We start from the raw sequence: 16,819 nt of genomic DNA on the forward strand, positions 1-16,819 counted from the left end.
GAAACTTCAAACTACCGTTTATTTTTAAAATGTAGTTGTCACTAATAATTTACAGATGTAACTTTTGCAAATGCTTACCAGAATGTGAGCAGCCAATAATATCAGCGCACACAGGACAAGTCAAAGTCAGAATACCACATGAACTCTAAGTAGTGTAGCTCACAAAGAACAGAGTATAGATATGTTGTGATATGTTGTTATTTCAGTGGCTTAGATATGCAGATCCCTGTGTTACCGCTATCCATCTGTATTCTATCTTTATAGTTTTGGAAAGATATCATAGTCCAAATACATTAGTCTCAAAGTTCTTCTTTGAAAAATCCAAGTTTTGCTCGAGACATTTCTTTTCTCAACTGCATAATTTCCCAAAACATCTGATCAGCTATAAAAAAAGAAAAAAATATGGAAAAACATAAGTTACATACAAATACATGTAGTATACTTGAAAAAATATTTTATATTTGACAGGGGAAGCAACTTGACTGCGAAGTATATGCGGTGGGCTTGTGATACTACACATGGCAGACTAGTATGTTCGTTCCTAGGTGTTATCCTTGGCTATTCTTGTCCGATTTACTCTTTTGCTGTGCATATTCCCCACAGGTCTCTTGTAGACTGCTTTTCTATAGTCTCAGCTGGGTCAACTGATTCTGTCTTTTGCATACTTTACTTGCCAGTGTCTCTAAGTGTCTCCCCTGCATAATTGTCTTTCAAGTTTATTGTATTACTTGTTTCTTCAGTATCCATTTTTAATGGTGTTTTTAACCTTTGGATGTAGAATTATATTTTTCCATGCTATGTTGTTGGTGCTCTCTTTTTGTTTGTGGGTCTACATTTCCTGGGCCCAGTAGCCCAGTGTATTGCTGTGAATGGCACAGACTGCTGAGCCCTAGACTGGGCAGTGTGCTCATGCTAACTGCGTCAAAAGTAAGTCTGTTAACTGCTCTCATGCAACACGTATTATTTTAGGTTTAATGTTCTGGTTGATGTGTGTGTAATAAATAAAACTTAAAAAGTACGGGTCCCCAAATTAAACTTTTAATATATTGTTTCTTATGTAATAAGACACATTGCTATTTACTTGCTGTTAAAATTCTCAACCTTTATATGTTTTTAATGTGATTGAAAAGACTGGCTATAGGTGGCTTTGTTCTGTTCCCTGCCGCAAGTCAGTTTGTTTGGTCTCCAGCCATCCTAGCAGGAGACCAAATTCAGGAAGCAGGGCATGGCACAGCTCTCGCAGGCTTCAGTGACATTGCACCTGCTGGGGAACACTCCCCTTGCTCACATTGTGTGAGCTCCAGGCAGGAGAAAGTAAAAGGTATGATAGAGATTTTTAAAGCGCGGACATTTTTTTTTTTTTATTGCAGGATATGTGTTTGGAGTAGTTATAGAATATAGTCTGAGTTAGTTTAGCAAATATGGTTTGATGACAGGTACTCTTTAAAGGAGATCTCTCATGCTGAAAAACCCACACACAAAGTGGCGGCTGACACCCCTCCATATATCTCTATGGAAGAGCCGAAGACAACTGAACGGCTCTTCCATAGAGATATATGGAGGGGGCATGTCGGCCTCCACTTTCTGCAGGAGTCGTGACGCAGCGCTGCCGGGGAGAGCCGGGGCCTCGTACAGGAGATAGCGGCAGTCCCAGCGGTCGAACCCCCTGCAATCTAAACCTTATTCCCTATCCTTGGGATAGGGATACGTTTTCCAGTATGAAATATCGCCTTTAACATGATCCACAGTAATATTTTCAGCTCCACAATAATTACTCACCATCCTGCTGTTTAACAAGTCCTTGATGGATGTACCTAATATATGTAAAGAAATTACATACAGAGGTAATCTGCAAAATAGAATAATACACATTAGTTATTATATTAAATATTAAAGGAGATCTGCGGTGTATAACACTTATCGCCTATCCTCATGATAGGAGTTAAGGGTCTGATCGCTGGAGGTCCGAACGCTGGGACCCCCCCGCGATCTCCAGTACGGGGTCCCGGCTCTGCCTCGGCTCTCCCCGTGCAGGAGACGTGTTGGCCACAGCATGACGCCCCAGCCGATACTCCCCCTCCATGGTCTCTCTCTGTCTCTCATCGACACGCGCATTTAATCATGCACAGCCAAGGCAATGCCTTGACCCGGTACAGGACATCACGGGGGGGTCCCACACTTAGATCACCCAAACTTAAAAGGTATCACTGCCACCAGCTGTCAATTTCTAGCCGACAGAAAGCTACCAATCCAATCTGGATATGCTACAATTCCCAAATATAATCTACTATCCCCAGTAGTTTACTAAACAGGAAAAAGATTCATCCAAATCTATATTGTAGCCGAACAGGTAAGTTAATTTAGAGCTATAACTCCACTCTCTTTAAGGACAAAGTATGCTCGTTTTACCATACTAAGGCCGGACTTAATAAATTGTTTTATTATGAACAAAAATACTCACAGTACATAGAAAATGTAAATAAGACAAAGTACGCATATACCACATGCTACACTAACACTCCACTCCATCACTTGTTATAAAAGAAACAACAATACATTACAGTCTGTGATTGGGGAGGGGTGTGGGATCTAGGGGGGTAGGTAGGGGAGAATCACAGGGCCAAACTACTCAGCAAACACATGAGGTGGGGAAGTAGAGGGGCCTTAGTCCTCTTCTTCATCGATGTCTAGACTGTCCAAGATGGAAAAGTCTCTAAGCAGGCTATGGATCAGCCTGCTGCAGTCCTGGATGGACATGTCCTCCCTGGTGTAGATGAGGCGATTCCTGGACAGCCATATAGAGTCTGGTAGAAAATGGAGTCTGGCATCCAAAATTAGACCTTGTCCCCCATGCAAGCACACCCCAGCTCTCTAAGATAGGAGTTTTATACCTCCAGGGGCAGTCCATCCCCTTTCCAAGTCATACCTTTGTGCCCAAGAAATCAAAAAATGCCTAATTCTTTCATCATGGGCTAGGCGCCCAAATAATTTTCTTCTACTTGGCTTTTTCATCAAATCGTCTTTCTAGGGGTACCAGACATGACCCACTTATTGTGTAAGATTTACCCAACAGGTACAGTTCGGGCAGGGATCCATACAAAAGGGTCTTGGTGTCAAGGTATGATGAATATGAAGAATCCAGCCGTATAAGATACGGACATACCTCCCTATTTAATAATTGGAAGATATGGCATTTTTCAAGTGAGCCACTTCCATGCACCTCTTTATTGACCCCACAACCTGGTGCATGGTTGGCTGGAAATGGTGTTAAATGTACGGTCATAGAACAGCTGTGTTAATGACCCCACTTGCTCCAACTAGTCACACCAATACACCAGTCCGGTGGACGTACGGTCTGCACAGTCTTCTTGAGCAAAAGGGAATTATTTTGTGATACTAAACTCACACAGATGAGGGTAACAGAATGACAAGTTGTGCATGCAGATGGACATTTATACAGGACAAATGTTTTTATACTTAATGTCATACAAATCACAATGCAACATGGATAGATATTTGAGCCATTGTGTGTGAATGACATGTCAAAAGCTTATACTGTATTAACACGAACACTTTAAAAAGACTGATAAAATAATCATAAGCATCCTACTCACCCTATATCTACAGCATGGAGAAATATAGTAATAATTGCTGGAGTCTCCAAGTTTGATTCTGTGCTTACAAGACTTTGTTTGACCACTCAAGGCGCATTTTCTAAAAAACAATAGATACTGTAATAAAACATTAGTAACTTTAAACATTCCAAAGTGCTGCAACGTCCAGCTTTCCCTATGCAGCCCCGAGCGTCTCGGACCGGAGCAGACCAATTCCAGGCAATATAGAACAAAAATGAATGGTCCAGCGCTTGTGTCGGGAAATTCACGAGGATTTATTAAGCAGATTCAAAGACAGGTACAGACCAGGCGATGTGTTTCGGCTGCTAGTTCACATCCTTAGCCTTATCACTAAGGCTGTGAACTAGCAGCCGAAACATGTCACCCAGTCTGTACCTGTCTTTGAATCTGCTTAATAAATCCTCGGGAATTTACCATCACAAGCGCTGGACCATTCTGTTTTGTTCTAACTGTAAACATGTTTTAGGATGTTAAAATAAATGTCTGCTAAATCTCTGATAGCGACCTACTTAAAGGTTATTTTTATTCAACAAAAGCACACCATTTAGCTATAACATTAAAACTACCTAACATTGTCTAGCTCCCCCTCGTATCTGCAAAACATCTAATCTGTTTAGACATGGACTCCACAAGATCTATGGAAGTGTTATGTGTAATCTGTCCCATAGAAATAAATGGATAATCTAGGATATAAGCACACACAAAGCAGAGTTCCTGTTCTGGACATCACAGGAAGGTTTCAAAGCAGTTGCACCCCCATGAGCACACACTTATGCCCTATCTTGTCCATAGGGGTTACATTTTTTTGTGGCTGGACCATCCCTTTAAGTCTAGCAAGTTGTAAGGTATGGATTAGACTTTATATTCTGCAACATATACTCAAACGGATTACGATATGGTGAATTTGTAGGCAAAACATCAAACTTTGCAAAAATTGTTTAGTAATGATTTCAAGTCCATGACACAGTGGCAGGACTAGTTATCCTGCAACCACTGCTAGAGATGAGCGAACTTACAGTAAATTCGATTTGTCAGGAACTTCTCGGCTCGGCAGTTGATGACTTTTCCTGCGTAAATTAGTTCAGCCTTCAGGTGCTCCGGTGGGCTGGAAAAGGTGGATACATTCCTAGGAAAGAGTCTCCTAGGACTGTATCCACCTTTTCCAGCCCACGGGAGCACCTGTAAGCTGAACTCATTTATGCAGGAAAAGTCATCAACTGCCGAGCCAAGAAGTTCGTGACGAATCAAATTTACTGTAAGTTCGCTCATCTCTAGCCACTGCAATCAAAGGATATGAAGCTGTACACTGCAATTATGTTTAGGTTGATACTATTCGTAAATGTAAATCCAAATAAATGTTTGCACCCATGGAGTTCTCAGCAGAACAAAGCTCAGAATAGAACACTTTCTGCTAAGGGCAAACATCAATGCTCACTGTAGGTGCTTTCTGCAGTGGACAAGGATCAGCGTGAGAACTCCGATCAGTGTGCAGTTTCATTGCCTAAAATTCAGGAAGCTGCAATGCACAGAGTGTTCTGACATCTTTCTATCAGTGGTGTAGCTAGGGGTCACAGATCATAGCTCTGACTAGGCCCAGAGGCCTCTCTGACCAAGTTAAGGTGGATTGCTTCTGCCTGACCTGCTGCACCAATGCTCAGAGCAACAAGAGGTGGAAGTGTTCTCTGTCTGCTCAGCCCCAGAGCAGAACACTGTCACTGACAGAAGCAGAGGTGTTACATAGGCTGGGCAACAGGAGCATGGCGTGTAAGGTCAGAGGAGTAAACTCAGAAAACAAGTGGCTGCCCTGAAAGGAGCAGAGAAGATCACTGCATCTTAACCCCATAGCCTCCATTTGTCTGGATACTCTGTGGCTACCACATACAGTATTTGACAATACTGTTTGCCAAGAAGGCTTAAACAGTATTGACAAATACTTAGATGTCTTATACATCCGGAAACTGTTCCACAGATTACCATCACCCCAATTGATTTACTCCTTAGTAAACAACCAGTTCAAACAATTGAAATTGAACAATTGAAATGTTCTGGGTGTTTAACCTCATTAAGGCTGTGGGGAGATAAAGTTCGTAGCTTAAAGAAATCATATAATCAGTACTCACATTCCAGCATTAATTCTTCACCCAGTTATATTTCCGTGCTTCCTTGCATTGCGCGTGCGCATCATTTTACTTATCGGACTCCTCTATGGTAGCCCTGCGCCAGCGCAGCTCCAAACAGCTGTCTCTAACATCTGACTTCCAGCCGTTCCTACTACTCCCTTCTGCGCCTGCGCACATATCCTTCCATTGTTAATTCATCTTGCGGTAATTTCACATATTCTATTTTTATTCTCATCAGATATTTTTATATATGACATTTTAATGTGTTCTCAGTATTTTAAGCACTAATATTTAAATTATTTTGCATTTTTACCATTATCTTTTACCTTTCGGTTCTGCCATAGCTCACGCCATACCAAACCCAGAAGTAAATCCTTGTACCATCATAAATCTACACATGTATGTTACACTGTATTACTGCCTGAAGAAGAACCCAGTACGGGCTAGAAACGCTCTGTAATTTTGCGTTGCACCATTTTTTATCCATTAAAGAAGTTTTACCTACCATCCAGAGGTCTGCGCTCCATTCCGATGTTCCACCATTTGATGATCACCTTGATCAACTCTGCCTTTCTTTGATGTACTGGATTTCCCTGCAGAAATTCCAGAGGAACCAGGATGCCGCGACCCACACAATCTACAATCTACTTTAGGTGTTGTGCCCTTAGCATTACACCTCAAGGTAAAGGTCCATCCTGCTGGCCCCTATTTTTCTCCTAATTTACCTGCACGAGGTGCACACCGCCCCTTTTTTCTTTTTGTCTATTTAATATAAAAAAATATATAAACATAATAAAAAGAAACATGTGGTATCGCCGCACGCGTAAATGTCCGTACTATAAAAATACATTGTTAATTAAACTGCACAGTCCATGACATACGCAAAAAAAATTCCAGTCAAAAATAGCTTATTTTGGTCACTTTATACCATTAAAAAAAAAAAAATGCAATCAAAAAGTCTGATCAAAACAAAAATGGTACCGATAAAAACTTCAGATCACGGCACAAAATATGAGCCCTCCTCACAAAAAATTAAGTTATAGGGGTCAGAAGATGACAATTTTAAATGTATTAATTTTCCTGCATGTCGTTATGATTTTTTCCAGAGGTACGACAAAATCAAACCTATATACCGTAAGTAGGGTATAATTTCAATCGTGTGGACCTACAGAATAAAGATAAAATTTAATTTTTACAGAAAAATGTACTGTGTAGAAACAGAAGCCCCCAAAATTCACAAAATGGCGTTTATTTCTTCAAATTTGTCGTACAATGATTTATTTTTATTTTTCGCCGTAGATTTTTGGGTAAAATGACTGATGTCATTACAAAGTAGAATTGGTGGAGCAAAAAATAAGCCATCATATGGATTTTTAGGTGCAAAATTTTATGGGTTATGATTTTTAAAAGGTAAGGAGGAAAAAACTAAAGTGCAAAAACAGAAAAACCCCTGGTCCAGGGGTTAATATAGAAACCCCAGGAGTTAATATAGAAAAGAAAGATGGCTTCAGAAGGGGACCCCACCAGTATATTGGTCTGCAGGGGCCCACAGTTACTCTATCGATTCTGCCTGAGCCAGCTGAAGTGGGGAGCTAGGCATGGGTTGGAAAGATAAATATGAGAAAGCATATCTATAAAGAGCTGAGCTTCTGCAACAGGGCCTATAAATCATTAGCTAAGCTCCTGCTTTCTATCATAGCCTACAGTAACTTTGTGAGCAATGTGCTGCAGTAGCTTTCTCCCAACAAGCATCAATGAGCCCAGGGTGTTGATGGTCATGTTGACCAGCTGTCCTATGTTTGACCATTTCTGAAAAGGTACTAACCACTGCATACCAAAACCAGGCCACAGGATCTGCTGTTCAAAAATACTCCGACCCAGTTGTCAGGCCATTACATTTAGACCCTATTCAAGTTGCTCAGAAACTTACATTTGCACATTTTTCTTGCTTCCAACATATCAACTGCAAGAACTATTAAAATGCAGACCAAAATATGCCACTTATTGACAGGGTCCATTGACAACAAAATCTAGGTTATTCACATGGTGTTCCTGCTATGACTGTTTACGTATATTTAAAGTAGGGATGTCCCAATACCGATACTAGTAACTGTATTGGGGCCGATACTAGCCATTTTCCTGGTATCGTGGGCTCGTTCAATGTGCCCGATACAAAATCCGATACCTGCTGCCGCTCCGCTGCCCCGTTCTCCCGTCCGCATAATGGCATTCCATGGAGGAGCATGTGACGCACACGTCACTCCACCTTCTCCACTGCGCCCAGCGTAACGCTACGGAGGAAGCAGAGTGACGTGCATGTCACATGCTCCTCCATAGAACGCCATTATGCGGACGGGAGAACGGGGCAGCAGCAGCACCCGTCAGATGACAGCCACAGGTAAGCTGTTTACAAGGGTGGGGCTGCGGTCTACAGGGGGCCTGCTACTAACATCTGCAGGGAGGCTGCTGTCTAAAGGGGGGGCCCTGCTGTTTACAAGGGGGGCTGCGGTCTACAGGAAGGCTGCTACTAACATCTGCAGGGGGGCTGCTGTCTAAAGGGGGGCCTGCTGTCTACAAGGGGGGGCTGCGTTCTACAGGGGGGCTGCTACTAATGTCTAAAGGCGGGGCTGCTGCTAGTGTCTGCAAGGGGATACTACCTACAATTAAAGGCAATCTTACAGCAGAGTCACCTGCACTAACTTGAATTTATAGGTAGATAGTGCAGGTGACCCAGTTTCTACCCCTGCTCACCATGTGGTCCTCAGTCTCGCCCCAATACAAATTCCCTGTTCTGTCCAATGGAGAAGAGCAAAATCTTGGCTCATACTACAGCAGGCGCCTCCATTGTACACAAGGAACCCACATATATGGTAAACAGCGCTAGAAACCAGGTCACCCTGGTGTCAGATTCCCTTTAAAATAAAAGTACTCATACTTGGTATCGGCGAGAACCAGAATGAAAGGGGTATTCCAGGATTTTTTTTTTTATTTGACTATGCTACAGGGGCTATAAAGTTAGTGTAGTTCATAATATAGTGTCTGTACCTGTGTGTATTGGTTTTCTCACAATTCTTCTGTGATTTTCACCTCACTATATGTTTTTACCAGCATACAAAATGACTGTTGTCTCGGATTTTTCCCAGCTTGCAATGCGGCCGAGACCTGACTCACTAGTCAGCTGATGACAGGGAGCCTATCTGCTTCAATGGATGGAGGGATCAATCTGCAACTAATGCAACAGCTGTAGGCACCCTGATTGAAGACCACAGGTCTTTTGTTTCAATGGGTGGGGTGGCTGATGTGTGAGGGAGGAAAGTGGCATTGTGGGATTTTTAGTCAAAAAACCATAAGTCAAACAAGAAATACAAGTTCACATAAAACTAGCCACAGTGTTATGGTAATCTCACAACAGCCATTTAGCCCCAAGACAAGCGCAGATCCTTCCTAAGCATGTCCATTACGGTCTGCCAGGTACGTACTAAAATCACCTTATGGTGGATAACCCCTTTATTTAAAGGTTGTCATCCCATTTAGAAGCTACAGAAATCCCCTTGTTGTGTTTTTGCTAAATAACGGTATCCTAATGAGGTAACCTGACTGATGTATATTACAATAAATTGAGTTTTCCTTGGAATTTGTGAAGAGATCTGACCACCAACAGCCCTTCTCCTGGGACCCAATAGATCAGTGGAAGTGTGATTCTAAGCACCACACTTTACCAAACAGGCAAAGTTTTAATGGAGTAGCAGTCAGGTATGTGTGCTACCGCTCCATGTAAAGTCTATAGGACTGATGAAAACAGCCAAGTGCACGCCAGTACATTTATTAATTTTTGAATTACTTACTTTGGTCCTCCACATTCAACAGCTGAAGCTTTCACAAATGGAACAGGCTGAAGGCCAGCAGGCTCAACACTCAAAGTATTATTTTCAACAGCTTCAAGTACAGCCGCTGCCAGCTACAAGATAAATACCATTAAGTCTCATTAATGACACATAATTATAGCATCTTCTACAGAAGAAAATCCAAAATTATTTCAAATGAGTATATTTCTGATGTTGGTCAGAATCGAGAATTCTAAGTTTACCCCACCTCTACAGGTCAGGCTAATACAAGGGCTGACGGTAAGCGGATGGATAGCAAAGGTGTTTAGAAGAGGAGAACCTGAATGAAGCAGGACTCTAGTCAATTGCAGAATGGAACTTGGAGAATATTGGAGATTTGATGCTGTGAATTCTATATTGCAATCAGCTGAGGTATTACATATAGTAGCAGTTAGAATTTCTCACCCAAGATCAGGTTGTGCTGTCAGCGCGAGTTTAAGCGCAACCAACTTTGCATGAAAATTCAAGCTACTGCTATGACTCACACTCCAAAGCACCTCAGCAAACACACACTTGACCACACAATCCAAGCTGTTTAAACAATTAAGTGGCAACAATAACTCACACAAATCCTGCTGCCACTATAATACAGAATAGGGCACAGGACAGATCCAGAGATGTCACTGTCCAGCAACTCCACATGATATCTCTAAGGGTATGTTCACACTACGGAATTCCGCGGTGTGAACTTAACACTAGTATGAATGGGTCTCTGCGAGACCCGTTCACTCTGCGGAATTTCAGCGGTGGACAATTCCAACGCAGAAATTGCTCCGCGCAAAGAAAGAACATGTTCATTCTTTGAGCAGAAGTCCGCGAGCACTGCATAGCCATCCTACCGCCGCCGACGTCGGCTGCCAGGCTGAATCTCCGCTCGCTGAATTCAGCAAGCGGAGATTCCGTTCACACACTGTAGTGTGAACATACCCTAAAAAATTATTCCCACAGCACCATCCTGCCATGTCACATTCTAATAAAACTAGTAACAATATTAACCTAGTCAGCAACCCTGGTACCCTACGTTAGTTAACATACGTTCTTGGTGCAGATTTTATTTCTGCTATATTGCAAAATCCACAAAAATTGGGTTTTGTGGCAGATTCTTCATTATGGAGAAGTTTACAAAATATCCACAACCAATCCATGTAATAAAATTTCCCGCAGCGCAGTTTTTCAACCTACAGCATGGCAATTTGTGCATGGCAAGTTTCTGCAATGCAGGATGAGGCAGAATATATGTGAATGTAGCCCAATCCTTAAAAAGTCAGGGTGCATTTACAGGTGACTTAAAAATAAGCAGTCATGCATATGTGTAAATAGGAAGCACAATTTATGGCTATTATATAGCTTGTACTTTCCATTTTTCAACAGTTTTTAAGTTTTTTCATGCTATCAAATTTTTAGTTGTTCCAGAACAAGGGTTTGCAAAATCGCTGCTGTAATAAGGCTCATACACTGCTTACACATATAAGATGGCATACTGTGCCCATATCGCTCTATTGTACACCTTTAGAAGCAGCAGAAACAAGGCGTAAATTATAGTGTAGTGTTAGATGTAAATCAAGCACTGTGGTATGCTACCTCAGAGTGTGTCGCTCTCTGATCCCTGGTTTCTCAAGATAGACATTTAACATATATTCTGACTGAATGCCAAGTTAGAAGGAGGAGAAGGGGGAAGCCTGTTAAGTGGAGAAAAGGGGCCTTATAACAGGAAACTTATAACATGCTATTACATGGTACTTAGAGATGAGCGAAGTTACAGTGATTCGATTCGTCACAAACTTCTGGGCTCAGCAGTTGCTGACTTTAGCCTGCATAAATTAGTTCAGCTTTCAGGTGCTCCGGTGGGCTGGAGACTCTCTCCTAGGACTGTATCCACCTTTTCCAGCCCACCGGAGCACCTGTAAGCTGAACTAATTTATATAGGCTAAAGTCAGCAACTGCCGAGCCGAGAAGTTCATGACGAATCAAATCACTAACTTCGCTCATCTCTACTCATACTATCAAAGTCAACTTTATCTTCTATCTATTAAAACAAATGACTATAAAGGCCATTAAAAGCGTATTTCAATGTGGGCAAAAAAAATTATGTTTTCATTGTGTAGAGAATCAAATAAAAAAAAATACCAAATAAAAAAAAGCTATAGTTCCCTAAACCCAGTCTCCCTGCAGCTCCTATAAAAGTCTCTTTTGTCCTTCTGAGGCGAGAGTTCTATGCATGATCTGCCCACTGAGCTAATCATCAGCCCAAATGGTGTCCAACCTCGATCATAAATTGGCTGGGCAGGCAGGTTCTACAATGAGATCTCATTACAGATGACAGGAGCATCAGGGCACTGGAATAAGATCAATGGGAGCTGCAGCGAGACCAAGTGTAGGCATGTATAGTAAGTATAATTTGTTTTCATTTCACTACATCCCTAGCACTATATAAAATTTGGACCACACTGGAATACCCCTTTAAAAAGAAAAATCGAAAAAGAGTTACTTGCCTCATTCTTTGGAAATGATAAACAGGGGCAGATGTCCTCCTGATAGACTCTTTTCAAAAATGGACATGTTCTGTCCATCAGTGGCTCTTCCTTCCATGCTTTGAATTCATTGTAAAGTGATAAGTCAGCCTATAAAAAAAGAGAGAAAAAGAAAAAAAATCATACATCTAGCTTAAAATTAGCATAAGGCTATGTTCACACAGTATTTGACAGTATTTGAAATTTGAAAATATAAGAAGGTTTTCCCCCCAATTCTTAAAAAGAAATTCCCGAGTCATGTGATGAAAGAATCACGACTGGTAATAAGAAAAGGGCAGGTGTAAAATGCCAAATTAAAAACCCCTACACTAATCTACCTTTTTAAAAGAAATAAAAACACAGCAAAATCTGCCAAACAAAAGTTGTCTGTTTGTTGCCTTGGAATGGTAGAATATGCACAGATATCACTCATTTTCCAGAACACTTCATTTCCACAGGATAGGCCATCATTGAAAAATTCCTGGAAAACTCCTTCAGGCAGTTGCAGTGACTGAATCAAGTCCCCATAGACAGCAATGTATTCTGCTTGGATTCCAGTGAAAAAATTAGCAGGATCATTCTTCCGGCGGTGGGATTTCACCACTGCACCATGCAGCGGAATCCCATTGAAAGCAATGGGATTCTGTTGCACTGGAATTTTCAAGTATTAAATGGAATTACACTCGAGAATGCTGTAGTGTGAACCTAGCCTTACAGCTAAGTCTGCTTAATCATGGCCATTAGAGATGAGCGAACTTACAGTAAATTTGATTCGTCACAAACTTCTCAGCTTGGCAGTTGATGACTTATCCTGCGTAAATTAGTTCAGCTTTCCGGTGCTCCGGTGGGCTGGAAAAGGTGGATACATTCCTAGGAAAGAGTCTCCTAGGACTGTATCCACCTTTTCCAGCCCACCGGAGCACCTGAAAGCTGAACTAATTTATGCAGGAAAAGTCATCAACTGCCGAGCCGAGAAGTTTGTGACGAATCGAATTTACTGAAAGTTCGCTCGTCTCTAATGGCCAAGTCTCTACAATCTCTGTAAAGACATACATTATTTACAGGAGTAATAAGTATACTAGCACAATGCAGAACTTAAAAAAAAAAAAGTGCTGGAATATTGCAATTTCATGTATAAACTAGAAGACAAACCTGACTATGGAGCTAATAGGGTTTAAACAGCAGAAATTAAATTAAATTATAACACCCATGGGTGATTCATGAAAAAAGTAAGGCCATGCGTAAATTTTATGGGATATGGAGTCCTTGGGAGCGTGCGTATAGGCTGAGTCCATGATTACAAGCTATGAGATTACCTGTGTATGCAAAATCTCAACAACAAGTAAGGAACATGTTAACATGACCTAAAGAACACACAAAAAAAAAGTAGTAGTTGACTATCAACTATTTGAAAGGAAAAAGAACCATGATGAGCCAACCTAGCAGGCCATTACAAATAATGACTGCCACTGTCAACACTAACAATAAAATAAAAGCCAATAAATATTTTCATTACCTCTTTACATTTTTTCACAATTGGCTGCATTACAGTAAGGTCCAGAGTGCCACCTCCCATAGCACTGCTTGTGCTTTTGTTCCTTGCATGGCCTTTCTTGAATGGAGTCTTTCCACCTGGCTGTAACTCTTTTGTCGGAGAGGTTGGAGATGTGGACAGGAGAGCTTTAAGTGCTGCAACTTCTGCTTGCAAAACATCAATCTATTAAAAAAATATTTTATTATTCACTAAAAATAATAAAAATAGTACCATTATTTGGTTCCCAACCACCTAGTGCCTCTGTACCACTCAGTAACTTTGTGTACATGAACAAATCACCTAGATCTCTGGCATAATGTAGATAAACAGAACATAAACTTATGCTTGCCATATGTGTATGCAGTTTCCCCGACCTTCCTGTAATCACTACTATGCATGCATAAAGAGAGACAAGGTGCTGGTATGCCTGATCCTCCTGTTTGTTAAAACATACATACATATATACATATATATATATATATATATATATATATATATATATATATATATATATATATATATATATATATTCTGAAGATCTTGCTGAAGTTTATCTGATGGATATGGGTTTATTAAAAATATTATTCTACTAGATAAGAATGGTACGGTAGTAAAGTATGTATGGTTTGCAGATGTACAATGAATGAGTAGTGTTAAATTCTTAAGTCCACAAAAATATAAAAGGAAATAATCCAAACAAGCTTGAAGCACATGTTGATGTTTTAAACACAAGAGTATAAATCATATGAATAAATAAATACACAATGGCTCCACCTCCTAGACACTTGGCTGCGAAAAAATTTACTTTTTAAACGTTTGCATCCACTATCAGCCACAGGAAAGGTAGTTTGTTTTTCTAACTGCTATTTCTAACGCTATTAGCAGCAAATAGAGTTGACAGATTTCCTTCGACACATACCTTTCCCTGCGTTTCCTTGAGCTGCTTCTCTGCTGTGGCCTGTTTTACGTTTGCTTCACGAACCATTTTGTGTGCCTCCTGGAATAAATATACATTGATCATTTGGATGTCCTCCATATCCGCTACCAATCAGATGAATGACCTCAATCCCATTAATAGTAAACTTTGAATCCAGCAGTTCAAGCATACATTCTCAACAGAAAACTAGAAAAAACTTTGAAATGTTACAAGACAGAAGCAGAGGAAGTCTGTGTGGTAGACTGATTAAATAAGAAAGCAATTAGGACTTTTCAGGGACCGGTTAGGTCAAGGTAAAACCAGGAATTTACTATATTTTTCTAGGAAGAAGTTAAACCTTTATGAAAATGTATTAACAGTGTCTTGTAAAACTAGTTTCTGTGCTGAAGCACTACTAAAGAACCTTTGTGCAGCTGAGGTCAATTTTTTTTAAGCGATAGAACAGGATATAAATGGAACGTTAAACAGCTTAAAATCTTGGCAAGGTCCATATATTTAATACACATTCATTGTATAAACGTGCCACTAGGCATCTAAGAATACAACCTATAAACATCTTAAGAAAATAAATCTGCTCAACCACTGACCGTAAGCAGTTGGCCTTTACAGGGCCTTTTTCTAAGGTGATATAAATTTAAGTTGGGTGGTCTAATAGCAGATGGCCCAAAATGAATCCGTATATAAAATTATAAGCTGGTCCAAACATTAAAATTAAGTAAAAATGTATTTGTTTTCTGTCAGTGAACTCTCCCATGACATCATTAATGTTGTCCTACAAGTTAAAGGGAAACTTACAGCAGAGCCACTTATTCTAATCTGAATATACAGGTTGACCCTGTTTCTAACGCTTCTTACCGGGTAAAAAAAAGAATTGGCGCAGCTGTTCAGGAGTTATACATCTTGTTGCTAATGTGGTAGTTTCTTCTTAACTGCACTGGAGGCTGCTGCTGTATGTGCAACATATTCTCATGCTTCGGCCATGCTGAGGAAGAGGAGCGAATATTTACGAAAAGGGCAGAGTTGTCAGAAGAAGGGGAGTGGTTAGTGCCAGACCTGGAAAGTGAAAGCATTGCACATATAGCAGAAGCAGTAGCCTCCCAGTGCAGTTAAGAATACTATACTACCAACAAGATGAATATCTAATGGCTGCACAGACTTTCACCTGGTAACTAGTGTTAGTGCATGTGCCCCTTTTTCTAATTACCTTTATATTAAGGTTACTATGGGTAACCCTGCTGTCAGTTTACCTTTAACAGAATTGCAGGTACAGAATTTGCATGTACATCTATGTCCATTACTGGTAACCGAAATCTAGTGCATGGTTAAAGGGTAACTCATTAAAAAATTAAAATAAATTTTTGCTATTGCTATTTACTTATGGTAAATAAAAAATATTTCTAATATACTTAGTAAAAAAAAAAGAAGTTTTCTATCTTTTATTTGTGCTTAAAAAAGCTCGAGCACATTTTCCCCCCATCTTATACACAGACTTTTAGGACTGAAGTTCAAACACAGAAAGTGCAGCCTGGAGTGCTGAGGGGTGTGTGTCCAACCTCATCCAATCATAGCTCCTCTCACACTTAACTGCCATATGCTGTTGGTTGGACACACCCCCCTCAGCACTCCAGGCTGCACTTTCTGTGTTTGGGCTTTGGTACCAAGTCTGTGTATAAGATGGGGGAAAATGTGCTCTTGAGCTTTTTTAAGCACAAATAAAACAGACAACTTCATTTTTTTAAACAAAGTATATTAAAAATATTTTTAATTTACCATACGGAATGCAATAGCAAAAATTTGTTTTAATAATAGTGACCATTTAATACTTGCTCACCTTTACCAGTGATTGGTACATAAAGAAATGTATTGAGAAAACCATCAAGAACTATAAAGTGAAAATACTACATCTGATGCACTTTGATCAGTGAAAAGTTGAAAAACCAGATGAGACATTGAGAAAGCTGGGATACATTAGATACAAAGTAAACGATCAGTTATTGAAGCTAATGCATTAAAAGCTGGAAACACGGGGAGAATAGAAGAACCTTAGCAGCTTTGACATGAGTCAAATTGTGACTGGGTCAGACCGTCTCCAAAATAGTACGTTTGTGGAGTGTTCACGGTATGCAGTGTTCCAAGGAAATCTAACCACTGAATTGGCATGGATGCCCAAAGTTCACTGATGTGCATGGGCAATGAAGA

The 16,819-nt window shown here is 40.4% G+C and overlaps 1 protein-coding gene across 4 annotated transcripts in view; it reads right to left on the bottom strand.

The window, feature by feature from the left end:
* The window catches only part of RAB3IP (RAB3A interacting protein), an 87,865-nt gene continuing 71,046 nt past the window's right edge, over positions 1–16,819 (bottom strand). For all 4 annotated transcript variants that reach the window (XM_056574152.1, XM_056574151.1, XM_056574154.1 and 1 more), the window contains 7 exons: positions 14,603–14,680; positions 13,666–13,866; positions 12,132–12,260; positions 9,601–9,713; positions 3,615–3,714; positions 1,780–1,849; positions 1–382 (listed from right to left, as the gene is read on the bottom strand). In XM_056574152.1, the coding sequence (XP_056430127.1) occupies positions 300–382; positions 1,780–1,849; positions 3,615–3,714; positions 9,601–9,713; positions 12,132–12,260; positions 13,666–13,866; positions 14,603–14,680 (774 nt within the window). In that variant the 3' untranslated portion in view covers positions 1–299. The remainder of the gene's footprint in view (positions 383–1,779; positions 1,850–3,614; positions 3,715–9,600; positions 9,714–12,131; positions 12,261–13,665; positions 13,867–14,602; positions 14,681–16,819) is intronic.

The sequence above is a fragment of the Hyla sarda genome, chromosome 4 (assembly GCF_029499605.1).
Source record: "Hyla sarda isolate aHylSar1 chromosome 4, aHylSar1.hap1, whole genome shotgun sequence".
NCBI lineage: Eukaryota > Metazoa > Chordata > Amphibia > Anura > Hylidae > Hyla > Hyla sarda.